General features: G+C 40.5%; 1 protein-coding gene across 1 annotated transcript in view; it reads right to left on the bottom strand.

Moving 5' to 3' along the window:
- Positions 1-1,751: 1,751 nt before the first annotated feature.
- LOC139370087 (zinc finger protein 436-like) overlaps positions 1,752-25,197 on the bottom strand; it is a 36,083-nt gene continuing 12,637 nt past the window's right edge. The window contains exons 2-4 of the mRNA XM_071109401.1: positions 20,062-20,159; positions 10,171-10,348; positions 1,752-4,216 (exon numbers count right to left, since the gene is read on the bottom strand). Of these exons, the coding sequence (XP_070965502.1) occupies positions 3,195-4,216; positions 10,171-10,348; positions 20,062-20,159 (1,298 nt within the window). The 3' untranslated portion in view covers positions 1,752-3,194. The remainder of the gene's footprint in view (positions 4,217-10,170; positions 10,349-20,061; positions 20,160-25,197) is intronic.

Raw genomic sequence — 25,197 nt, 5'->3', positions numbered from 1 at the left:
GTCTCTTCACTGTCTGATCTTCATTCCTACAGCCTTCATCTCCATCCCTGGAGTCTCTTCACTGTCTGATCTTCATTCCTACAGCCTTCATCTCCGTCCCTGGAGTCTCTTCACTGTCTGATCTTCATTCCTACAGCCTTCATCACCGCCCCTAGAGTCTCTTCACTGACTGATCTTCATTCCTACAGCCTTCATCACCGCCCCTAGAGTCTCTTCACTGACTGATCTTCATTCCTACAGCCTTCATCACCGTCCCTGGAGTCTCTTCACTGTCTGATCTTCATTCCTACAGCCTTCATCTCCATCCCTGGAGTCTCTTCACTGTCTGATCTTCATTCCTACAGCCTTCATCTCCGTCCCTGGAGTCTCTTCACTGTCTGATCTTCATTCCTACAGCCTTCATCACCGTCCCTGGAGTCTCTTCACTGAGTAAGTAAAGATAGTATAAGAAACCTCTCCCATTCTACTTGTCTATTATCTTTGTTTAGAAATAGTCATTTGTGTGACCTACTGATTTTCCCTACAATTCATTTTAAGGATTTAGAAATATAGAAATGGTAGAACGAGGAATGTCAGAGTCTGGAATATAAATATATACCATTTGTTTAAAATGTATATGATGGTGTGTCTAGACATTATGGACCGTATATGAATATAAAAGGTGTGTACAGCAGTAGTTATATAGGATGAGCCTTGACTAGAATACAGGGTGGAGTACTGGGTGGTAGACGGCTAGTAACAGTGACTAAGTTCAGGACAGGATACTGGGCGGAGGCCGGCTAGAAGTGACTATTTGAACATTCATATTGAACAGCCTTACCTATAGAGTAGCACCACCACCCATCAGACCATTCTCTTCTTGATGTCAAAGCTGCAGTGTATTGTTGCTATAGGAGTTTATGATTAATAATCCTATTTCAAGACACACTAAGATGTCACCATAATATTCATTTAAAGCCCCTCTGTCAGATATAAATCATCAGAGTGAGAAACCAACTGACATGGAAACAATGGAACAAATGTATCACTATCAGAGGGGTCTATTATGACATCATATAGAACTACTCAGACATTCCAAATATCACTTGATTATCAGAGGGGTGTATTATGACATATAGAACTACTCAGACATTCCAAATCAGGCTTCATCCACATCATGAAGGTGGATATTGATCCAACCATTTCAAAAGTAATGACCGGGCTGATGGAAACAGGATATGCCTGAATATTTTAATAAATGGTGACATTTTGTTACTTCGTTTGACAATTTGTTTGTCTTTTTGTGTCAGTAAAAATGTTTAAGCGAGAAATGGCTGTGGAAACTCTTTGATGCGCAAATATTTATATAATAACCATCACATCTTAGTTAACTTGGAGTCACGTGATGATATCTTGTGTGGTCCTCCCACTACGATTCGGGAACCCATGTAGTTTATTAGGCTACAGATGAAATAAGTTATGAACTTCACAGGGTGGTGAAACTACATGCGATGAGCTTGATGCTCCATTCCAATACACTTTGAGGGTCTTATTCTGGTGACATGATGACCGATGCTTGGTTGCCATTTGACAAATAAAATAATTGCTCTCACCCATGATAATCTCATCAATCGGGTAACAACGTTTATTGAACCAGTGGGAGGTTTGTAAATGCCCCCAGGAAAGTCGAAAGAGGAACTCTTCATTGAGACAATGATAAACAGCAATCTGTGGGAGAGTTGTGGATATTATAAAATAAGGATCTGCTGGAGTCCAAGTCAAACCAAGATTCTTTATTTCTGAGCTCAGAGAGAATAACAGAGTTACACAGCGCAGTGTAGACAGCCTGAATTCCTGAAGCATTGGGTGATGAGCACATATCTTTATAGTTTCCTGTTCCTGGGCGGGACTTTATTCATACAAGGATGCAGGTGCAAATTGGTTTGCAACACAGAATGATACTCCCAAGAACAGGAGATTATAATAGGACAGTTTCACAAGGTTAGTCACATACTCAGTTATGTGGACACACAAACAACTAACATTTTCCATTACAGAGTCTGAACATTTTCATTTCATTAAATCATCAGTGGGCCAACAATGCAAATGTCAACAATGGAACTAATGCATCACATCCAAATATCACTGTATTATCTGTAGTGCTGGAGGAATGACACACCCAGATAAACACACAGAGTTTAAAAAAGGACCATTTAAACACATGGGATCTGATCTACTCTGTATTCAAACTGACAGACTCCATATTCAATTCATGTTTTCTAATAGAAACAAACAACTATATGTTTAAGTATACTTTGTACAATTCACTTTCATCTGGTAAAAACAAGTAAACACATTCTTAGTCAACAATATAAGACAACAGGAGCACTGTGTATGTTCTCTGATTCATTTTAAGTCAATGTGATGTGAAATATCAATATTACAAGTAATTATTCTCTTTTGTGTGGATTCTCTTATGACGTTGAAGTGACTGTGATGAGTAATATGTTTTCCCACAGTCTGAGCATTTTGTAAGCCTTCTCATGTATTCTTTCAGGCTTCCTAAATGGTTAAACGCTTTGCACACTGGGAGCAGTTTTAATTTTTAAAATGTTTAATTTTACCTCCCTTTTTCTCCCCAATATCGTGGTATCTAATTGTTAGTAGCTACAATCTTGTCTCATCGCTACAACTCCCGTACGGGCTCGGGAAAGACGAAGGTCAAAGTCATGCGTCCTCCGATACACAACCCAACCAAATCGCAGTGTTGAGCAGTGTTAAGGCTTCTCCCCTGTGTGTATTTTCCCCTGTTGGTTCAGGTGTCCTTTCTGGTTAAAACTCTTTCCAGGACCTCAACTCTTTTCTATTTTTACCAATGACCATACAGTTTTTAAATTCCTGATCAATCCATGGAGCCTTAACAGTTCTAACAGTCAGTTTCTTAACAGGTACATGTTTATCAATAATTGGAAGAAACAATTTAATATGGTAAAAACAGGTAAACACATTGTCAGTGTACAATATAAGACAACGGGAGCACTGTGTGTGTTCTCTGATGAATTTTAAGTCAATGTGATGTGAAATATCAATATACACGCTAAGAGAAGTCATTCTCTCTCCTGTGTGGATTCTCTAAAGACGTTTAAGTGACTGTTATGAGTAATATGTTTTCTCACAGTCTGGCCTTTTCTAAGCATTCTCCTCTGTGTGCAGTCTCATGTGTTGGGCAAAAGCTTTGCACCCTGGGAGGAGTGGAAAGGCTTCTCCCCTGTGTGTATTCTCTCGTGTCGTTTCAGCCCCCCTGACCGGTTGAAACACTTTCCACACTGGGAGCAGTGGTAAGGCTTCTCACCTGTGTGTATTCTCTCATGATGTTTCAGGTACCCTAAATTGTTAAAACTCTTTCCACACTGGGAGCAGTGATAAGGCTTCTCTCCTATGTGTATTCTCTCATGTCGTTTCAGGTTCCCTAAATTGTTAAAACTCTTTCCACACTGGGAGCAGTGGTAAGGCTTCTCTCCTGTGTGTATTCTCTCGTGTTTTTTTAGCTCCCCTGAACAGACAAAACACTTTCCACAGTGGGAGCAGTGGTAAGGCTTCTCTCCTGTGTGTATTCTCTCGTGTTGGTTCAGGCATGCTTTCCGGTTGAAACTCTTTCCACACTGGGAGCAGTGGTAAGGCTTCTCTCCTGTGTGTATTCTCTCATGTTGTTTCAGATCCCCTGGACAGACGAAACAACTTCCACATTGGGAGCAGTGGTAAGGCTTCTCTCCTGTGTGTATTCTCTCGTGTTGGTTCAGGTATGTTTTCCGGTTGAAACTCTTCCCGCAATGGGAGCAGTGGTAAGGCTTCTCTCCTGTGTGTATTCTCTCATGAGCTTTCAGGGTCTCTTTCCGGTTGAAACTCTTTCCACACTGGGAGCAGTGGTAAGGCTTCTTTCCTGTGTGTATTCTCTCATGCTGTTTCAGCGTCCCTGAATGGTTGAAACTCTTTCCACACTGGGAGCAGCGGTAAGGCTTCTCTCTTGTGTGTATTCTCTCATGTTGTTTCAGCTCCCCCAAACGGACGAAACTCTTCCCGCACTGGGAGCAGTGGTAAGGTTTCTCCCCTGTGTGTATTATCTCGTGTTGTTTCAGGTGTGCTTTATGGTTAAAACTCTTTCCACAGTGGGAGCACTGGTGTCGTCTTGCTGGTTTGGACGTCCCTGGCTCTGGTTCCTCTGAGTCTGGTCTTTCTCCTGCCAAATACAGTGTTATTTTTACATTACTTATTTTATTCATCCTGTTTTACAAGTCAGAACACAAAAACCTAGACAGTTCTAGGACACTGAAGACAGAGACGTCGCTGGATTCAAATTGAACAGGTGGTTCTAAATATATAACATTCATAGCTGTATGATACATAATGTGACCTACACACTTCCTTAAACATAAAATAACTAAAGAAGTAATTTTGTGTGGAAGTCAAACTTGTTTTTACGTCGCAGATACAAAGCACATCAGTAACATCTCCCCGTTGTTGAAAGGGTTCGACACATTGCTGTTTAATTGGACCAATTTCTTATTTAGACATTCACAGAGAAAAATATAAACGCAACATGTAAAGTGTTGGATGTTTCATGAGCTGAAAAAAAAGATTGCAGAATTTTTTACATCCCTGTTAGTCAACATTTATTCTTTGCCAAGATAATCCATCCACCTGACAGGTGTGGCATATCAAGAAGCTGATTGAACAGCGTGATTGTTACACAGGTGCACCCTGTGCTGGGGGTAATAAAAGGCTACTCGAAAATGTGCAGTTTGGTCACACAACAATGCCACAGATCTCTGAGGGAGCGGGCAATTGGCATGCTGATTGCAGGAATGTCCACTGGAGCTGTTACGGAATTGAATGTACAGTACCAGTCAAAAGGTTGGACTCACCTACTCATTCAAGGGTTTTTCTTAATTTTTACTATTTTCTACATTGTAGAATAATAAAGACATCAAAATGATTAAAAAACACATGGAATCATGTAGTAACCACAAGTGTTAAATCAAAATATATATTTTATTCTTCAAAAGTTGCCACCCTTGCTTTCTCTCAACCAGCTTCACCTGGAATCCTTTTCCAACAGTCTTGTAGGAGTTCCATATATGCTGAGAACTTGTAGGCTGCTTTTCCTTCACTCTGCGATCCAACTAATCCCAAACCATCTCGATTTGGGTGAGGTCGAGGCCAGGTCATCTGATGCAGCACTCCATCTTGGTCAAATAGCTCTTACACAGCCTGGAGGTGTGTTGGGTCATTGTCCTGTTGAAACACAATTGACAGTGGGACTAAGCCCAAACCAGATGGGATGGCATATCGCTGCAGAATGCTGTGGTAGTCATGCTGGTTAAGTGTGACTTGAATAAATAAATCACTGACATTGTCAATAGCAAAGCACCTGCACACCATCACGTCTCCTCCTCCATGCTTCACGGTGGGAACCACACATGCGGAGATAATCTGTTCATCTACTCCTCGTCTCACAAAGACATGACGCTCGGAACCAAAAATCTCACATTTGGACTCATCAGACCCAAGGACAGATATCCACCGGTCTAATGTCCATTGCTCATGTTTCTTGGCCCAAGCAAGTCTCTTCTTCTTATTGGTGTCCTTTAGTAGTGGTTTCCTTGCAGAAATTCGACCATGAAGGCCTGATTCACGCAGTCTCCTCTGAACCGATGATGTTGAGATGTGTCCCTTGCTTGAACTTTGTGAAGCATTTATTTGGGCTGCAATTTCTAAGTCTGGTAACTCTAATGAACTTATGCACCAGAAGTAACTCTGGGTCTTCCATTATTGTGGTGGTCCTTAACCTCTTGAACCTATAGGGGCGCTGTGTCATTATTGGATAAAAAGACGTGCCCGTTTTAAGCGCAATATTTTGTCACGAAAAGATGCTCGACTATGCATGGAATTGACAGCCTTGGAAAGACACAACTCTGACGTCTCCAAAACTGCAAAGATATTATCTGTGCGTGCCCCAGAACTAATGCAACAGGCGAAACCAAGATGATGTTTCATACAGGAAATGCCCCGGATTCTGAAGGCGCTGTGTTCCAATGTCTCCTTATATGGCTGTGAATGCGCCAGGAATGAGCCTGCGCTTTCTGTATATTCCCCGAGGTGTCTGCAGCATTGTGACGTGTTTGTAGGCATATCATTGGAAGATTGACCATAAGAAACTACATTTACCTGGTGTCCCGCCCGGTGTCCTGTGTGCGTAATCAGTAAGTCCATGCGCGTTCCATTTCTTCAGAATTGAAAGTAAACTGCCACGATGGATTTTATTGTCGATAGATATGTGAAAAACACCTTGAGGATTGATTCTAAACATCGTTTGCCATGTTTCTGTCGATATTATGGAGTTAATTTGGAAAAAAAGCGTTTAAATGACTTTTTTCTTTTTTCTTACCCAAACGTGATAAACAAAACGGAGTGATTAGTCGACACAAATAATATTTTTTGTAAAAACAGAACATTTGCTATCTAACAGAGTCTCCTCATTGGAAACATCTGAAGTTCTTCAAAGGTAAATTATTTTATTTGAATGCTTTTATGTTTTTTTGTGGAAAATGTTGCGTGCTGAATGCCAGGCTTAATGCTATGCTAGGCTATCAATACTCTTACACAAATGCTTGTTTAGCTATGGTTCAAAAGCATATTTTGAAAATCTGAGATGACAGTGTTGTTAACAAAAGGCTAAGCTTGAGAGCAAATAGATTCATTTCATTTCATTAGCCATTTTCATGAATAGTTAATGTTGTGTTATGCTAATGAGCTTGCTGATAGATTTACACAATCCTGGATACAGGGGTTTTTTCGTAGCTAAACGTGACGCAGAAAACGGAGCGATTTGTCCTAAACAAATAATCTTTCAGGAAAAACTGAACATTTGCTATCTGAGAGTCTCCTCATTGAAAACATCTGAAGTTCTTCAAAGGTAAATGATTTTATTTGAATGCTTTTCTGTTTTTTTGTGTAAATGTTGCCAGCTGAATGCTAATGCTAAATGCTACGCTAAATGCTACGTTAGCCATCAGTACTGTTACACAAATGCTTGTTTTGCAATGGTTGAGAAGCATATTTTGAAAATCTGAGATGACAGTGTTGTTAACAAAAGGCTAAGCTTGAGAGCTAGCATATTTATTTCATTTCATTTGCGATTTTCATGAATAGTTAACGTTGCGTTATGGTAATGAGCTTGAGTCTGTATTCACGATCCCGGATCCGGGATGGGGAGATCAGAAAGGTTAAAGTAATGATGGACAGTTGCTTCTCTTTGCATATTTGAGCTGTTCTTGACATAATATGGACTTCGTCTTTAACCCAATAGGGCTATCTTCTGTATACCCCCCTACCTTGTCACAACACAACTGATTGGCTCAAACACATTAAAACCGGTTATGGCACATTAACTCTTGAAACTAGGGGGCACCTTTAAGACTCCATAATGTTTCATCATTAGATGCTACAGTCCTCCTTTAAGACTCCATAATGTTTCATCATTAGATGCTACAGTCCTCCTTTAAGACTCCATAATGTTTCATCATTAGATGCTACAGTCCTCCTTTCAGACTCCATAATGTTTCATCATTAGATGCTACAGTCCTCCTTTAAGACTCCATAATGTTTCATCATTAGATGCTACAGTCCTCCTTTAAGACTCCATAATGTTTCATCATTAGATGCTACAGTCCTCCTTTAAGACTCCATAATGTTTCATCAATAGATGCTACAGTCCTCCTTTAAGACTCCATAATGTTTCATCATTAGATGCTACAGTCCTCCTTTAAGACTCCATAATGTTTCATCATTAGATGCTACAGGCCTCCTTTAAGACTCCATAATGTTTCATCATTAGATGCTACAGTCCTCTAAGACTCCATAATGTTTCATCATTAGATGCTACAGTCCTCCTTTAAGACTCCATAATGTTTCATCATTAGATGCTACAGTCCTCCTTTAAGACTCCATAATGTTTCATCATTAGCTGTTACAGTCCTCCTTTACGTCTCCATCATGTTTAGAATGTGTCTGGAAGCGCTACTCTATCTATTCTACTCTCATCCTTTCAGTTTTAATAATATTTAATAATAATAATAATAATAATGTTATAATAGGTAATAACTAACTTTAATAACTAGGGTTAATACCTGCCTGGCGTACCAACAAAATCTTCATATTTACCCCCCTCTAACAATACCGCTACAGAATTAGCGTAGTAGGCCATGTAACTTAAGGTAATCAGAAATATGTATTCCTTGCCACCCATTCTGAAACTAACTGCAGCTCTATGTTAAGTGTTGCAGTCATTTCAGTCGCTGTAGTAGCTGACGTGTATAGTGTTGAGTCATCCGCATACATAGACACACGGGCTTTACTCAAATGTCATTGGCATGTTGTTGGTAAAGATTGAAAAAAGTGAGTGCCAAACAGCTGCCCTGGGGAATTCCTGATTCTACCTTGATTTTGTTGTACAGGCTTCCATTAAAGAACACTCTTTGTGTTCCGTTAGACAGGTAGCTCTGGGGCGGCAGGTAGCCTAGTGGTTAGAGCGGTAGGCCAGTAACCGAAAGATTGCTGGATTGAATCCCCGAGTTGACAAGGTAAAACTCTGTCGTTCTGCCCCTGAACAAGGCAGTCCTAGGCCGTCATTGAAAAAAATAATTTGTTCTTAACTGACTTGCCTAGTTAAATAAAGGTTACATTTTAAAAGAAAAACTCTTTATCCACAATATAGCAGGGGGTGTAAAGCCATTTTTATCATCAATTTCTCTCAGCCAATCAGTCACTTGTAAGTGCTGTGCTTGTTGAATTAACTTCCCTATAAGCTAAAAGCCTATATTTGTTTAATGTAAAATAGCATTGTATCTGGTCAAATATTTTTTTTCCAAAATTGTAAGGGTCGGTAACAGGCTGATTGGTCGGCTATTTAAGCCAGTAAAGGGAGCTTTACTATTCTTGGGTAGTGGAATGACTTTAGCTTCCCTCCAGGCCTGAGGGCACACACTTTCTATTAGCCTTAAATTAAAGACAAGGCAAATAGGAATGGCAATATCGGACGCTATTATCCTCAATTTTCCATCCACGTTGTCAGACACCAGTGACTTGTCATTGTTGATTTTATTTGCGCAAAATTTCATTGAAGATGCTCCAAAGATTTTTACTATCATTCTTCATGTCATTTATCTTTGTTTCATAGTGTAGTTACTCTTTATATTCAGTTTAGTCAAATTATTTCTCAATTTGCAATAGTTTTGCCAATCAGTTATACAGCCAGACCTATATGCCATCTCTTTTGCCTCCCTCTTCATCATACCATTTTTTAATTCCTCATCAATCCACGTGGATTTAACAGTTTTTACAGCCATTTTCTTAATGGGTGCTGCTTATTAGTAACTGGGACAAGCAGTTTCAAACGTGTCAAGGGCAGTGTCTGGTTGCTCCTCATTACACACCACGGACCAACAAATATTATTTACATCAACAACATAGCAAAAATGTATGACCTCTTAAACACAATATTAGTCCCAGCCTTTGGAACTGTGGTTTTCCTAGACATGGCTCCTATATTGTGATCACTACATCTGGTGGATCTGGATACTGCTTTAAAACCCATTTCTGCAGCATTAGTAAAGATATGATCAAACCATGTTGATGATTTCATTCCTCTACTGTTTGTCACTACCCTGGTAGGTTGATTGATAACCTGAACAAGGTTGCCGGCACTGGTTACAGTTTGAAGCTTTTGCTTGAGTAGGCAGCCTGATCACAGCTTTCCTCCAGTATTAGTTAATGAATTACCAAAGTCCTGAGTTTAGTTTGCCTGTTCTACAGTCTTTTAAAGATAGGGGCGTTGACTGCGACAGGCAATGTAACATCCATAATGTTTTAAGGAAAAGTTTTTGTAAAACAAGCACCTTACATTGGATCATCTTGAAACTTTCTCTCCAAAGCTACCTTTCATCAAGGTTTTATATGGTCTATTGGTTTCTCTCTTTTCATTGGCAGAATCCTTTTTCAGTGTTATGATATTCATAACATCCATATACACCAGTCTATCTTCCTGTCAACTAACAGAACTCTGCTGGTTATCCTGGTAACAGATACCGGTGGGCAGATCTATTGTATTTGTTCAAACTAAACTACAGCACTTACTTTGATGAGTCAAATCTGATCCTTTCTTCTCTTCTCCTCCTCTCACAGTTCCACTCAGCCCCATTGTTTTCCTGCAGTCCACCAGCAGCACAGACAACCTCTTCATACCCAGCAGTAAGGCGCTACCGGGAGAGGCATGACACGGGGACTCCGGGAGGGAGGAAGGGCTAGTGTTGTCCTGGTAACCATAAAGAGGGGACACAGACACATGTCATTATGTGCTTTACAGAAACCCAGCCCAGACCCAGATAGAGCAAGCTGTATGCTAGACCAGACCAAGCTGTACCATCTGGTGTTCTGATCTGGAGAGACTCTTCTCTGCCTCGTCAGCATCAGGATGTTGTTGAGGCTCCCCAGAGGATCCAGGATCGTCATGTCTCTCTCCTGTGTGAATGACAACATCAAACAGACAGTCAACCTATGATCTTCTATTGCGATCATAGGGTCTTACCAGAGCCATTAATATGTCTAAAAAGGGCCTAAATTTATGCCTTTAAAAAAAATACTGTTTGTGATGCAAGTGTTAAAGGGTCGTTCCATGAAATGGGTGGCTTTTACATCCCTTTGATATTTTAAGTAGAAATGATGCACCAGAATTGGATTGTAGAATCCTGTTATACAAGATGAAGTAAGCTTTAATATAGACCACATGGAGAATAAAATACATCTCATTTAAAAAATATATATGTACCAATGGCAGTACTGAACAACATATTCAAGTGTAGAACTTCAGTAGAATCCCCCATTTAAAACCACATTAGTTCAACAATTGCATCGTTTGTGCCCCTGTTTTTAAGACAGTACTCACGGATGGTAATCGGATATTCTGACTCCTCCTCCTTTTTCACTCCTAAAACATCTTCCTCCTCTTTTATTGAGATATCCTCCTCTTCCTCTTTTACTCCAAAAGGTTCTTCCTCTTCTTTCGCTACATTCTCCTCCTTCAATGTTACGGAATCTTCCTCATTTTTGATTCTGAAAGGTTCTTCCTCTTCTTTCACTATATTCTCTTTCTTCAATGTTACGGGATCTTCATCCTTTTTGATTCTGAATGCTTCTACCTCCTCATTTTCCACTCTGACAACCTCTTTCCCATCTTCCTCTTTCCCTGTAATATCATCCTCTTGTTTCAATGTGATAGCCTCCTCGTCCATTCTTCCTCTCCTTTCACCAGATCTTTCTCCGTCTAGTTTCGTGACCTCATGCTCCGGGCGATTAGCCTTGTGCAGTATCAAGTTAACACATTCGCTAATTTAAGAAGCAAACTACGTTTAAATTAACAAGTAGATGCGTAAACAGAATTGTGTTTCAAACACTAAGATTAATATACACAAGATTAGACTAAAGAGCTTAAACGCTGCGGATCTATGTTCGCTAGCAAACCACCGCATTGGTTGAAACGGAAGCCTTTTGTCTCTGTTGAAGAAGCCTCCTGTTCCGTCCACTAGATTATACGTCACGCAAGAAGCATCACCTGAAAAACTCACATCGCCATCTGCTGACTGGAGTGAGCAACACAGATCGGAACAAAAATAAAGCAATGTCAAAAGAAGTCATTTAAAAACAACCAGATGTTATGTTCTCTTACTTCTTACAGCCAATACTTTCCTCCAGGGCTGACCTGCCCATTAGGCAGGATTAGGTGACAGATTGACGAGGGTGGCATATTCCGAGCTAAATGGACCAAGGCTCACCACTAACAACACCTCACATAATTCTGCCCAAAAACAATTTTAAAAAACTTCTCACCCAGCGGCATGTGGGCTATTTAGGTGAGTGGTGGTGTTTCCACATGAAGCAGTGCCCACTTTGCAAAAGGTAACATGGACAGATATGTCTCTACCTGTGAGAGCACATGCCCCTTTACCCTTCCAGTCTCTAAAGTGCCCTGGTATAATTTGTATTCATTTTTTGTTATAGTTATTCTGAACTCTCTGCCTCAAAATTGTCATTAAATTTGCCTATGTGATTTGTATTTCCCTTCAACTTTAATCAGATTAATCAGCCAGGAAATGCCCCTGTCTGAGTGCAGTCTACCACTATGTGTAGCTGTTAGCGATGATGCTAATGATCCACTATGTGTAGCTGTTAGCGATGATGCTAATGATCCACTATGTGTAGCTGTTAGCGATGATGCTAATGACAACCATTTTCTGGTTGATGAAAAAGCTTCCCCACAAACCTTGTCAATTAAATGTTAACTACAAAGTAGTTCATGCCTCCCTGGCAGAATGATATCATGAATATTAGCATCAATCCAGTTGTGATTTGTTCAGCAGACTCTGCAATCACATGTGTGCTACAGAGACACCACTTACCAAGCAAGGCTCTTGCTGGTGCCACTTGAATTAAAGGGTATCTACACACAAAAATGAAAATTTCTTAGATTTTTCTCAGACTTCAAAAGTGGTCTCCTGATGTGGTTTAAGTATTGTTGTGAACTTAGAACATCCAATGTTGTTGTTAACCAGAAAATCAGGGACATGTCAGAAACCTGGAAAAACGAAAAGGAGAAAATGGAATTAGGTTAAAAAAATTGTGGTTAACCTCAAATATACTAATTGATTAAAAAAATCAAAGTAAAATGTAATACATAAAAAAGGTTTAAACGTTGTAAATTATATCATATATAGGACTGGTGGAGTTGTCACACATGCAGATAACAGAAATATATGGAAATGTCTACACTACCCAAAATTACAACCAACTAATTGCAGCATTACCACAAAAATGGTGGAAAGGGGAAAAAAGTAAGAAACGTGTCTGTCAGTCCTGCATTAAAGACCAACATTGGTTAAAGAACATTATGAATGACGCAAGATTCAAAACTTGGAATTTTTCTATTTGAATTATTATACAAAATTCTTTCAACCAATACAATGTTCTGTATATGGGGGATACAATGAACCTCTGCAGATTTAGCTGCGAAGAGACAGAATCATTAGATCATTTGTTTTAGTTCTGTAATTATGTAGCTTGTTTTTGGTCGCATGTCAAGGAATGGCAACATTTACCTGGAGCTAACTCTGCAGACAGCACTACTGGGGGATTTGTAAAGTCATAGACAATTGATCAATAATATAATAATACTTTTAGCAAACATGTTTATTTTTTATTTACTATCTGCAGCAACTATGAGAATATAAAGGTCAATAACTTTTGTGAAACATCACAGTTAAAAATATATGTCAATTAGAATAGGACTGGATGGTCTTCAGAGATAGATGGGAGAGGTTTAGGGTAACTGAAGGATAGGACTGGATGGTCTTCAGAGATAGATGGGAGAGGTTTAGGGTAACTGAACGATAAATATAACTGGTTTAGAATTTTTGCTTTGATGTAATTTTAATGTTGATAAAATCCTAGTAAAATTGGCTAAATTCCATAAGCAGGCGATTTTAGCTTGGATGTTAGCGTATAAACACAATTTTCCCCCTCACAGATACTTTCTATGGAACAACTAAGATATACGATTTAAAAATAAGTCTATTTTTTTCGTAACTGATTTGAGAATAACTGGCTACTGATCAACCTAACCACAAATATTAGCATCTTAGCTCTTATTGCAGGAGTTTGACTGTGGTACATCACCTCCCCAGTCAACCTATTGTGTGTATTGAACATTCATATTGAACAGCCTTACCTATAGAGTAGCACCACCACCCATCTGCCCATTCTCTTCTTGATGTCAAAGCTGCAGTGTATTGTTGCTATAGGAGTTTATGATTAATAATCATATTTAAAGACACACTAAGATGTCACCATACTATTCATTTAAAGCCCCTCTGTCAGATATAAATCATCAGAGTGGGAAACCAACTGACATGGAAACAATGGAACAAATGTATCACTATCAGAGGGGTGTATTATGACATCAGATAGAACTACTCAGACATTCCAAATATCACTTGATTATCAGAGGTGTGTATTATGACATCATATAGAACTACTCAGACATTCCAAATCAGGCTTCATCCACATCATGAAGGTGGATATTGATCCAACCATCTCAAAAGTAATGACCGGGCTGATGGAAACAGGATATGCCTGTACACTTTTATAAATGCCGACAGACTATTTGTTACTCCGTTTGACAATTTGTTTGTATATTTGTGTCAGTAAAAATGTCTAAGCGAGAAATGGCTGTGGAAACTCCTTAATGATAACAACCACATCTTAGTTAACTTGGAGTCACATGATATGTTGTGTGGTCCTCCCACTATGACTTGAGAAACCATGTAGTTTATTAGGCTACAGATGAAATAAGTTATGAACTTCACAGGGTGGTGAAAGTGCACGTGATGAGCTTGATGCTCCTTTCCAATACATTTTGAGGTTCTTATTCTGGTGACATGATGATCGTTGCTTGGTTGCCATTTGACAAATAAAATAATAATCTCATCATTCGGGTAACAACGTTTATTCAACCAGTGGGAGGTTTGTAAATGCCCCCAGCAAAGTCGAAAGAGGAACTCTTCATTGAGACAATGATAAACAGCAATCTGTGGGAGAGTTGTGGTGGATATTATAAAATAAGGATGTGCTGGAGTCCAAGTCAAACCAATATTTTTTATTTCTGAGCTCAGAGAGAATAACAGAGTTACACAGCGCAGTGTAGACAGTCTGAATTCCTGAAGCATTGGGTGATGAGCACAATTTTATTTGTCACATACACATGGTTAGCAGATGTTAATGCGAGTGTAGCGAAATGCTTGTGCTTCTAGTTCCGACAATGCAGTAATAACCAACAAGTAATCTAGCTAACAATTCCAAAACTACTACCTTAATTATAGACACAAGTGTAAGGGGATAAAGAATATGTACATAAAGATATATGAATGAGTGATGGTACAGAGCGATGGTATCATCTCCTTAGTTTTGTAGGTCAAATATATGTTTGAGTATACCCTGTACCATTTAATTTTATATGGTAAAGACAGGTAAACACATTGTCAGTCAACAATATAAGACAACGGGAGCACTGTGTATGTTCTCTGATAAATTTTAAGCCAATGTGATGTGAAATATCAATATACACACTAAGAGAAGTAATTTATCTCTCCTGTGTGGATTCTCTAATGACATTTAAGTGATTGTTATGAGTAATATGTTTTCCCACAGTCTGAGCTTTTCTAAGCCTTCTCCTCTGTGTCATGCTCTTTCTGTGTGCAGTCTAATGTGTTCTTTCAGGCTTCCTAAATGGGCAAAAGCTTTGCACCCTGGGAGGAGTGGTAAGGCTTCTGCCCTGTGTGTATTCTCTCATGTCGTTTCAACGTCCCTGATTGGCTGAAACACTTTCCACACTGGGAGCAGTGGTAAAGCTTCTCCCCCGTGTGTGTTCTCTCGTGTTGTTTCAGGTGCCATAACGCACTACAACCCTGTCCACATTGGGAGCAGTAGTAAGGCTTCTCTCCTGTGTGTATTCTCTCATGTCGTTTCAGCGTCCCTGAAAGGCCGAAACACTTTCCACACTGGGAGCAGTGGAAAGGCTTTTCCCCTGTGTGTATTCTCTCATGCTGTTTCAGCTCCCCCAAATGGTTGAAGCGCTTTCCACATTGGGAGCAGTGGTAAGGCTTCTCTCCTGTGTGTATTCTCTCGTGGTGTCTCAGGGTCCCTAAACCGGTAAAACTCCTTCCACACTGGGAGCAATGGTAAGGCTTCTCCCCAGTGTGTATTCTCTCGTGCTGTTTCAGCTCCCCCGACTGGTTGAAACGCTTTCCACATAGGGAGCAGTGGTAAGGCTTCTCTCCTGTGTGTACTCTCTCATGTCGTTTTAGCTCCCCTGAATGGTTGAAACACTTTCCACACTCGGAGCAGTGGTGAGGCTTCTCCCCCGTGTGTTCTCTCTCGTGCTGTTTCAGGAGTCCTCTCTTGTTGAAACACTTTCCACACTGGGAGCAGTGGTAAGGCTTCTCCCCTGTGTGTACTATCTCATGTTGTTTCAGGCCCCGTAACCCGTTACAACGCTTTCCACATTGGGAGCAGTGGTAAGGCTTCTCCCCTGTGTGTATTATCTCATGTTGTTTCAGGTCCCATAACCCGTTACAACCCTTTCCACATTGGGAGCAGTGGCAAGGCTTCTCTCCTGTGTGTATTCTCTCATGCTGTTTCAGGTGTGCTTTTTGGTTGAAACACTGTCCACACTGGGAGCAGTGGTAAGGCTTCTCCCCTGTGTGTATTCTCTCATGAGCTTTCAGGTGTGCTTTCTGGTTAAAACTCTTTCCACAGTGGGAGCACTGGTGTCGTCTTGCTGGTTTGGACGTCCCTGGCTCTGGTTCCTCTGAGTCTGGTCTTTCTCCTGCCAAAGACAGTGTTATTTTTTAATAGAGACCCAGATGAAACCACATGATAAAACAACCTTGCTACGAGGGTAAATCCTAAATCAGATCTCTCAATAACCTGAGGCCAGTTTTAACAATCTTATTACAAACTTATTTCATTCATCCTATTTTACAAGTCAGAACACAAAAACCTAGACAGTTCTAGGACACTGAGGACACAGACGTCGCTGGATTCCAATTGAACAGGTGGTTCTAAATATATAACTTTCATAGCTGTATGATACAGAATGTGACCTACACACTTCCTTAAACATCAAATAACTAAAGAAGTCATTTTGTGTGGAAATCCAAAACTTGTTTTTACGTCGAAGATACAAAGAACACCAGTAACATCTCCCCGTTGTTGAAAGGGTTCGACACATGCTGTTTAAATGGACCAATTTCTTATTTAGATGTTCACAGATTTTCAACATTTTGATTATCGCCGATGTCATATTTTGGGTAAAGTAAAAAATAAGGTGAAATATTTGGGTAAATGTTCCTAAAACTGATAGTAACTACAATAAACAAAAATATAAACGCAACATGTAAAGTGTTGGATGTTTCATGAGCATCACTGTTAGTCAACATTTATTCTTTGCCAAGATAATCCATCCACCTGACAGGTGTGGCATATCAAGAAGCTGATTGAACAGCGTGATTGTTACACAGGTGCACCCTGTGCTGGGGATAATAAAAGGCTACTCGAAAATGTGCAGTTTGTTCACACAACCTCTGCGATCCAACTCATCCCAAACCATCTTGATACAATACATTAGATTCAAAGGTACCAAAAAGTACAGTAAAAATTACTTCCATCTCTGGAAATGTGGGGGATTGTGTCGGGGGATTGTGTAGGCCAGGTCATCTGATGCAGCACTCCATCACTCTCCTACTTGATCAAATAGCTCTTACACAGCCAGGAGGTGTGTTGGGTCATTGTCCTGTTGAAAAACAAATGACAGTGGGACTAAGCCCAAACCAGATGGGATGGCATATAGCTGTAGAATGCTGTGGAAGCCATGCTGGTTAAGAGTGACTTCTGTTCATCTACTCCTCGTCTCACAAAGACATGACGCTCGGATCCAAAAATCTCAAATTTGGACTCATCAGACCCAAGGACAGATATCCACCGGTACAGTACCAGTCAAAAGGTTGGACTCACCTACTCATTCAAGGGTTTTTCTTTATTTTTACTATTTTCTACATTGTAAAATAATGGAGAAGACATCAAAATTATTAAAAACACATGGAATCATGTAGTAACCACAGGTGTTAAAATAAAATATATATTTTATTCTTCAAAAGTTGCCACCCTTGCTTTCTCTCAACCAGCTTCACCTGGAATCCTTTTCCAACAGTCTTGTAGGCGTTCCCACATATGCTGAGAACTTGTTTTCCTTCACTCTGCGATCCAACTAATCCCAAACCATCTCGATTTGTTGTACAGGCTTCCATTAAAGAACATTCTCTGTGTTCTGTTAGACAGGTAGCTCTGGTGCGGCAGGTAGCCTAGTGGTTAGAGCGGTAGGCCAGTAACCGAGAGATTGCTGGATCTTATCTCCGAGTTGACAAGGTAAAACTCTGTCGTTCTGCCCCTGAACAAGGCAGTCCTAGGCCGTCATTGAAAATAATAATTTGTTCCTAACTGACTTGCCTAGTTAAATAAAGGTTATATTTTAAAATAAAAACTCTTTATCCACAATATAGCAGGGGGTGTAAAGCCATACGTTTTTTTCAGCAGCAGACTACGATCGATAATGTCAAAAGCCACACTGAGTCAAACAAAACAGCCCTAACAATATTTTATCATCAATTTCTCTCAGCCAGTCAGTAATTTGCAAGTGCTGTGCTTGTTGAATGAACTTCCCTATAAGCTAAAAGTCTATATTTGTTTAATGTAAAACAGCATTGTATCTGGTCAAATATTTTTTTCCCAAAATTGTAAGGGTTGGTAACAGGCTGATTGGTCAGCTATTTAAGCCAGTAAAGGGAGCTTTACTATTCTTGGGTAGTGGAATGACTTTAGCTTCCCTCCAGGCCTGAGGGCACACACTTTCTAGTAGGCTTAAATTAAAGACAAGGCAAATAGGAATGGCAATATCGGCCGCTATTATCCTCAATTTTCCATCCACGTTGTCAGACACCAGTGACTTGTCATTGTAGATTTTATTTGCCCAAAATTTCATTGAAGATGCTCCAAAGATTTTTACTATCATTCTTCATGTAATTTATCTTTGTTTCATTGTGTACTTTCTTATTTTTATTCAGTTTAGTCAAATGATGTCTCAATTTGCAATAGGTTTGCCAATCAGTTATACAGCCAGACCTATATGCCATCTCTTTTGCCTCCCACTTCATCATACCATTTTTAAAATTCCTCATCAATTCACGTGGATTTAACAGTTTTTACAGTCATTTTCTTAATGGGTGCTGCTTATTAGTAACTGGGATAAGCAGTTTCAAACGTGTCAAGGGCAGTGTCTGGTTGCTCATCATTACACACCACGGACCAATAAATATTATTTACATCAACAACATAGGAATCACTACAAAAAATGTATGACCTCTTATACACAATATTAGGCCCAGCCTTTGGAACGGTGGTTTTCCTAGACATGGCTACTATATTGTGATCACTACATCTGATGGATCTGGACACTGCTTTAAAACCCATTTCTGCAGCATTAGTAAAGATATGATCAAAACATGTTGATGATTTCATTCCTCTACTGTTTGTCACTACCCTGGTAGGTTGAATGATAACCTGAACAAGGTTGCCGGCACTGGTTACAGTTTGAAGCTTTCTCTTGAGTAGGCAGCCTGATCACAGCTTTTCTTCAGTATTAGTTAATTAATTACCAAAGTCCTGAGTTTAGTTTGCCTGTTCTACAGTCTTGTAAAGATAGGGGGGTTGACTGGGACAGGCAATGTAACATCCATAATGTTTTAAGGAAAAGTTTTTGTAAAACAAGCACCTTACATTGGATCATCTTGAAACTGTCTCTCTTTCATCAAGGTTTTATATGGTCAATTGGTTTCTCTCTTTTCATTGGCAGAATCCTTTTTCAGTGTTATGATATTCATAACATCCATATACACCAGTCTACCTTCCTGTCAATTGGTTGTCCTGGTAACAGATACCAGTGGGCAGATCTATTGTATTTGTTCCAACTAAACTACAGCACTTACTTTGATGTGTCAAATCTGATCCTTTCTTCTCTTCTCCTCCTCTCACAGTTCCACTCAGCCCTGTTGTTTTCCTGCAGTCCACCAGCAGCACAGACAACCTCTTCATACCCAGCAGTAAGGTGCTACCAGGAGAGGCACGATACAGGGACTCCGGGAGGGAGGAAGGGCTTGCGTTGTCCTGGTAACCATAAAGAGGAGACACAGACGCACATCATTATGGATGCTCATGTCACTGTTGTCATGAAGTGCTTTACAGAAACCCAGCCCAGACCCAGAGAGAGCAAGCTGTATGCTAGACCAGACCAAGCTGTATGCTAGACCAGACCAAGCTGTATGCTAGACCAGACCAAGCTGTATGCTAGACCAGACCAAGCTGTACCATCTGGTGTTCTGATCTGGAGAGACTCTTCTCTGCCTCGTCAGCATCAGGATGTTGTTCAGGCTCCCCAGAGGATCCACAATAGTCATGTCTCTCTCCTGTGTGAACTAGAACATTAAACAGATGGTAAACTTATGATCTACTATTACAATCACAAAGGGTCTTACAAGAGGCATTAATATCTCTAAACAGGGCCTAAAATGCAAATGTAAAAGCATTGTTCGACAAAATGGAGAATTCAATAAATCTAATTGAAAAGACCCCGAAATATATGAACCAATGGCAGATTGACCCTTTAACAATTCCTACAGTACTGAACAACATATTCAAGTGTAGAACGCCCCTTTAAAACCACACATTAGTTCAACAACGGCATAGTTTGTGCCCCTGTTTTTAAGACAGTACTCACTGATGGTAATCGGATATTCTGACTCCTCCTCCTTTTTCACTCCTAAAACGTCTTCCTCCTCCTCTTTTATTGAGATAGCTCCCTCTTCCTCTTTTACTCCAAAAGGTTCTTCCTCTTCTTTCAATACATTCTCTTCTTCTTTCAATGTTATGGCATCTTCCTCCTCTTTGATTATGAAAGCTTCTACCTCCTCTTCCACGCTGACAACCTCTTTCCCATCTTCCTCTTTCACTGTAATATCATCCTCTTCTTCTTTCAATGTGATAGCATCCTCTTCCTCCTTTATCATCCTGAAAGCTTCTTTCACTCCCAAAATGTCTTCCTCCTTCACCTTTATTGAGACAGCATCCTCTTCCTCTCTAAAAGGTTCTTTCTCTCCTTTCACTGTATCCTCCTCTTCTTCTTCCATGTTCAGCGCAAGAGCTTCTTTCTCCAAACAGCAGACCTCCTCTTCTTTAGCAAGGGAGGAGTAGTTTAGTGCGCTCATGGTCAGGGATGTTAGCTAGCTAGTTAGCATTAGCGACTAGCCTAGTGCTAGGCTCAGTATCAATCTTTAACACGTTTGCAAATTGAACCAGTTGATACGTCAACCGAAAATCGTTTAAAACACTGACATTAGATAATGTACATTAACATGGTCTAAAGCGTCAATCTTTCAGTTTTATGTTGGCTAGCAAGCTACCGGGGTGGTCGAAAGAGTTGGCGCCTTGTTGTTCCTGAAGAAGCGTCCCGTCCAGTCTATTACACGTCACGGAAGAAGAGTCAACTGAAAGACGCTCATCGCCATCTGCTGGCTGGAGTGGGTAACGCAGTTTGGAAACAATAGTTACTACACTTTTTGTATTGGAAAGAACGTCATAATTATTTAACAATGAGCTGATATATTTTCTCTGACGTCTTCCAAATAATACGTTCCGGTACACAGACGTAGAAGCTTAATATGAATATGTAGATGATGAATAAATACTTCCATGAATAGGAAGTGTGTTAATACACATTTCCTCTGTTCATTTTTCACAATCGTTTTAATCTACATGTGACCATACTCTTCCCTTAAAGCCAAAAAATGGTTATGTTTAAAAAGAATGATGAAATGAAAGTAACAAATAATTAAAGAGCAGCAGTAAAATAACAATAGCGAGGAAATGTGGAGGCTATATACAGGGTACAGAGTCAATGTGCCGGGGCACCGGTTAGTCAAGGTAAATGAGGCAATATGCACATGTAGGTAAAGTGACTACGCATAGATAATAAACAGAGAGTAGCAGCAGCGTAAAGGGGTGGGGGTTGGACCATGATAGTTTGTTGTTGATGCGGACACCAAGGAACTTGAAACTCTCAACCTGCTCCACTACAGCTCCGTCGATGAGAATGGGGCGTGCTTGGTCCTCCTTTTCCTGTAGTCCACAATCATCTCCTTTATCTTGATCACATTGAGGGAATGGTTGATGTCCTGGCACCACACAACCAGGTCTCTGACCTCCTCCCTGTAGGCTTTCTTGTTGTTGTTGTCAGTGATCAGCGAACTTAATGATGGTGTGGGAGTCGTGTCTGGCCATGCAGTCATGAGTGAACAGGGAGTACAGGAGGGGGCTGAGCATTTTTTATCTAGGTAAGTCAGAACAAATTCTTATTTACAATGACAGCCTATGAAGGTGAACCTCCAACAGGACAACGACCCTAAGCACACAGCGAAGACAATGGGCTACTGATGGCAGCCCATTCTTGCATAATCAATGCTTGGAGTTTGTCAGAATTTGTGGGTTTTCGTTGGTCCACCCGCCTCTTGAGGATTGAACTGATGATTGATTGATGGTTGGGAGAAGTTGCTCTCGGAGGATGTATTGGTACCATTCTTCATTCATGGCTGTGTTCTGAGGAAAATTTTTGAGTGAGCCCACTCCCTTGGCTGAGAAGCAACCCCACACTTGAATGGTCTCAGGATGCTTTACTGTTGGCATGACACAGGGTTGATGGTAGCGCTCACCTTGTCTTCTCCAGACAAGCTTTTTTCCGGATGCCCCAAACAATCGTAAATGGGATTCATGAGAGAAAATGACTTTACCCCAGTCCTCAGCAGTCCAATCCCTGTACCTTTTGCAAAACATCCGTCTGTCCCTGATGTTTTTCCTGGAGAGAAGGGGATTATTTGCTGCCCTTCTTGACAACAGGCCATCCTCCAAAAGTCTTCGCCTCACTGTGCGTGCAGATGCACTCACACCTGCCTGCTGCCCTTACACCTGCCTGCTGCCCTTACACCTGCCTGCTGCCATTCCTGAGCAAGCTCTGTACTGATGTTGCCCCGATCCCGCAGCTGAATCAACTTTAGGAGCCGGTCCTGGCGCTTGCTGGACTTTCTTGGGCGCCCTGAAGCCTTCTTCACAACAATTGAACCGCTCTCCTTGAAGTTCTTGATGATCCGATAAATGGTTGATTTAGGTGCAATCTTACTGGCAGCAATATCCTTGCCTGTGAAGCCCTTTTTGTGCAAAGCAATGATGACGGCACGTGTTTCCTTGCAGGTAACCATCGTTGACAGAGGAAGAACAATGATTCCAAGCACCACCCTCCTTTTGAAGCTTCCAGTCTGTTATTCTGGAAGAATTTGTTCTTAACTGACTTGCCTAGTTAAATAAAGGTAAAAAATAAATACAAAATAAAAAATTCGAACTCAATCAGCATGACAGAGTGATCTCCAGCTTTGTCCTCGTCAACACTCACATCTGTGTTAACGAGAGAATCACTGACATGATGTCAGCTGGTCCTTTTGTGGCAGGGCTGAAATGCTGTGGAAACGTTTTGGGGGGGGGATTCACTTCATTTGCATGACGAAGAGGGACTTTGCAATTAATTGCAATTCATCTGATCACTCTTCATAAGATTCTGGAGTATCTTCAAATTTCCGTCGTACAGACGGAGGCAGCAGACTTTGTGAACATATATATTTGTATCAATCTCAAAAAGTTTGGCCACGACTGTACATAGGTATTCCTTTTGTCCAGATGTGAAAGGGCAGTGTTGAGTGCAATAGAGATTGCATCATTTGTGGATCTGTTGGGGCGGTATGCAAATTAGAGTGGGTCCAGGGTTTCTTGGATAATGGTGTGGTGTGAGCCATGACCAGCCTTTCAAAGCAATTGATGGCTACAGACGTGAGTCTCTGATCTGATGAAACCAAGATTAAACTCTTTGGCCTGAATGCCAAGCGTCAGGTCTGGAGGAAACCTGGCACCATCCCTACGGTGAAAAGTGGTGGTGGCAGCATCATGGTGTGGGGATGTTTTTCAGCGGCAGGAACTGGGAGACTAGTCAGGATCGAGGGAAAGATGAACGGAGCAAAGTACAGAGATAATTCATGAAAACCTGCTCAAGAGCACTCAGGACCTCAGACTGGGGCAAAGGTTCATCTTCCAACAGGACAACGACCCTAAGCACACAGCGAAGACAACATAGAAGTGGCTTTGGGACAAGTCTCTGAATGTCCTCGAGTGGCCCAGCCAGAGCCCGGATTTGAACCCAATCGAACAACTCTGAAGAAATCCTGAAAATAGCTGCGCAGTGACGCTCTCCATCCAACCTGACAGATCTTGAGAGGATCTGCAGAGAAGAATGGGAGAAACACCACAAATACAGGTGTGCCAAGATTGTAGTGTCATACCCAAGGTGGCTTGAGGCTATAATCACTGCCAAAGGTGCTTCAACAAAGCACTGAGTTAAGTTTCTGAATACTTATTTAAATGTGATATTTCAGTTTTAATTTTAAAATGCATTTGCATACATTTCTAATCCTGTTTTTGCTTAGTCATTATAGGGTGTTGTTGTGCAGATTCATGAGGAAAACCTACCAATTGAATCCATTTTAGAATATTCCAGTAAATTCAGGAAGTAAACTGAAAATTCCCAATTCTCTTCTATGGTTTTCAATGAGGAAAATGTGGAATTTGGTTTACTTTCTGAATTGACTGGAAATGAAATGGTTTTACTACAAATCTGTCAACGTCATCATTTAGTCAATCAATGTTATAATGCATAAAGCTCACAGATGTGATTGTTCTCATTCAGAGTAAATTATTCTAATTGAATAAAACAGAATTAAACAAATCAAATGTATTATGTACCTGAATAACTTCAACAACCTGGTTGATTCTCTGGTTGATTCTCTGGTTGATTCTCTGCTTGATTCTCTGGTTGATTCTCTGCTCAACAACACTGACTGTGAATCAATCTGGTTGATTCTCTGGTTGATTCTCTGGTTGATTCTCTGCTCAACAACACTGACTGTGAATCAATCTGGTTGATTCTCTGGTTGATTCTCTGGTTGATTCTCTGGTTGATTCTCTGGTTGATTTTCTGGTTGATTATCTGCTCAACAACACTGACTGTGAATCAATCTGGTTGATTCTCTGGTTGATTCTCTGCTCAAAAACACTGACTGTGAATCAATCTGGTTGATTCTCTGGTTGATTCTCTGCTCAACAACACTGACTGTGAATCAATCTGGTTGATTCTCTGGTTGATTCTCTGCTCAACAACACTGACTGTGAATCAATCTGGTTGATTCTCTGCTCAACAACACTGACTGTGAATCAATCTAGTTGATTCTCTGGTTGATTCTCTGCTCAACAACACTGACTGTGAATCAATCTGGTTGATTCTTTGCTCAACAACACTGACTGTGAATCAATCTGGTTGATTCTCTGCTCAACAACACTGACTGTGAATCAATC

This window comes from Oncorhynchus clarkii, chromosome 17 (genome assembly GCF_045791955.1).
Source record: "Oncorhynchus clarkii lewisi isolate Uvic-CL-2024 chromosome 17, UVic_Ocla_1.0, whole genome shotgun sequence".
NCBI lineage: Eukaryota > Metazoa > Chordata > Actinopteri > Salmoniformes > Salmonidae > Oncorhynchus > Oncorhynchus clarkii.
This window is presented reverse-complemented; position numbering and strand designations above follow the sequence as displayed.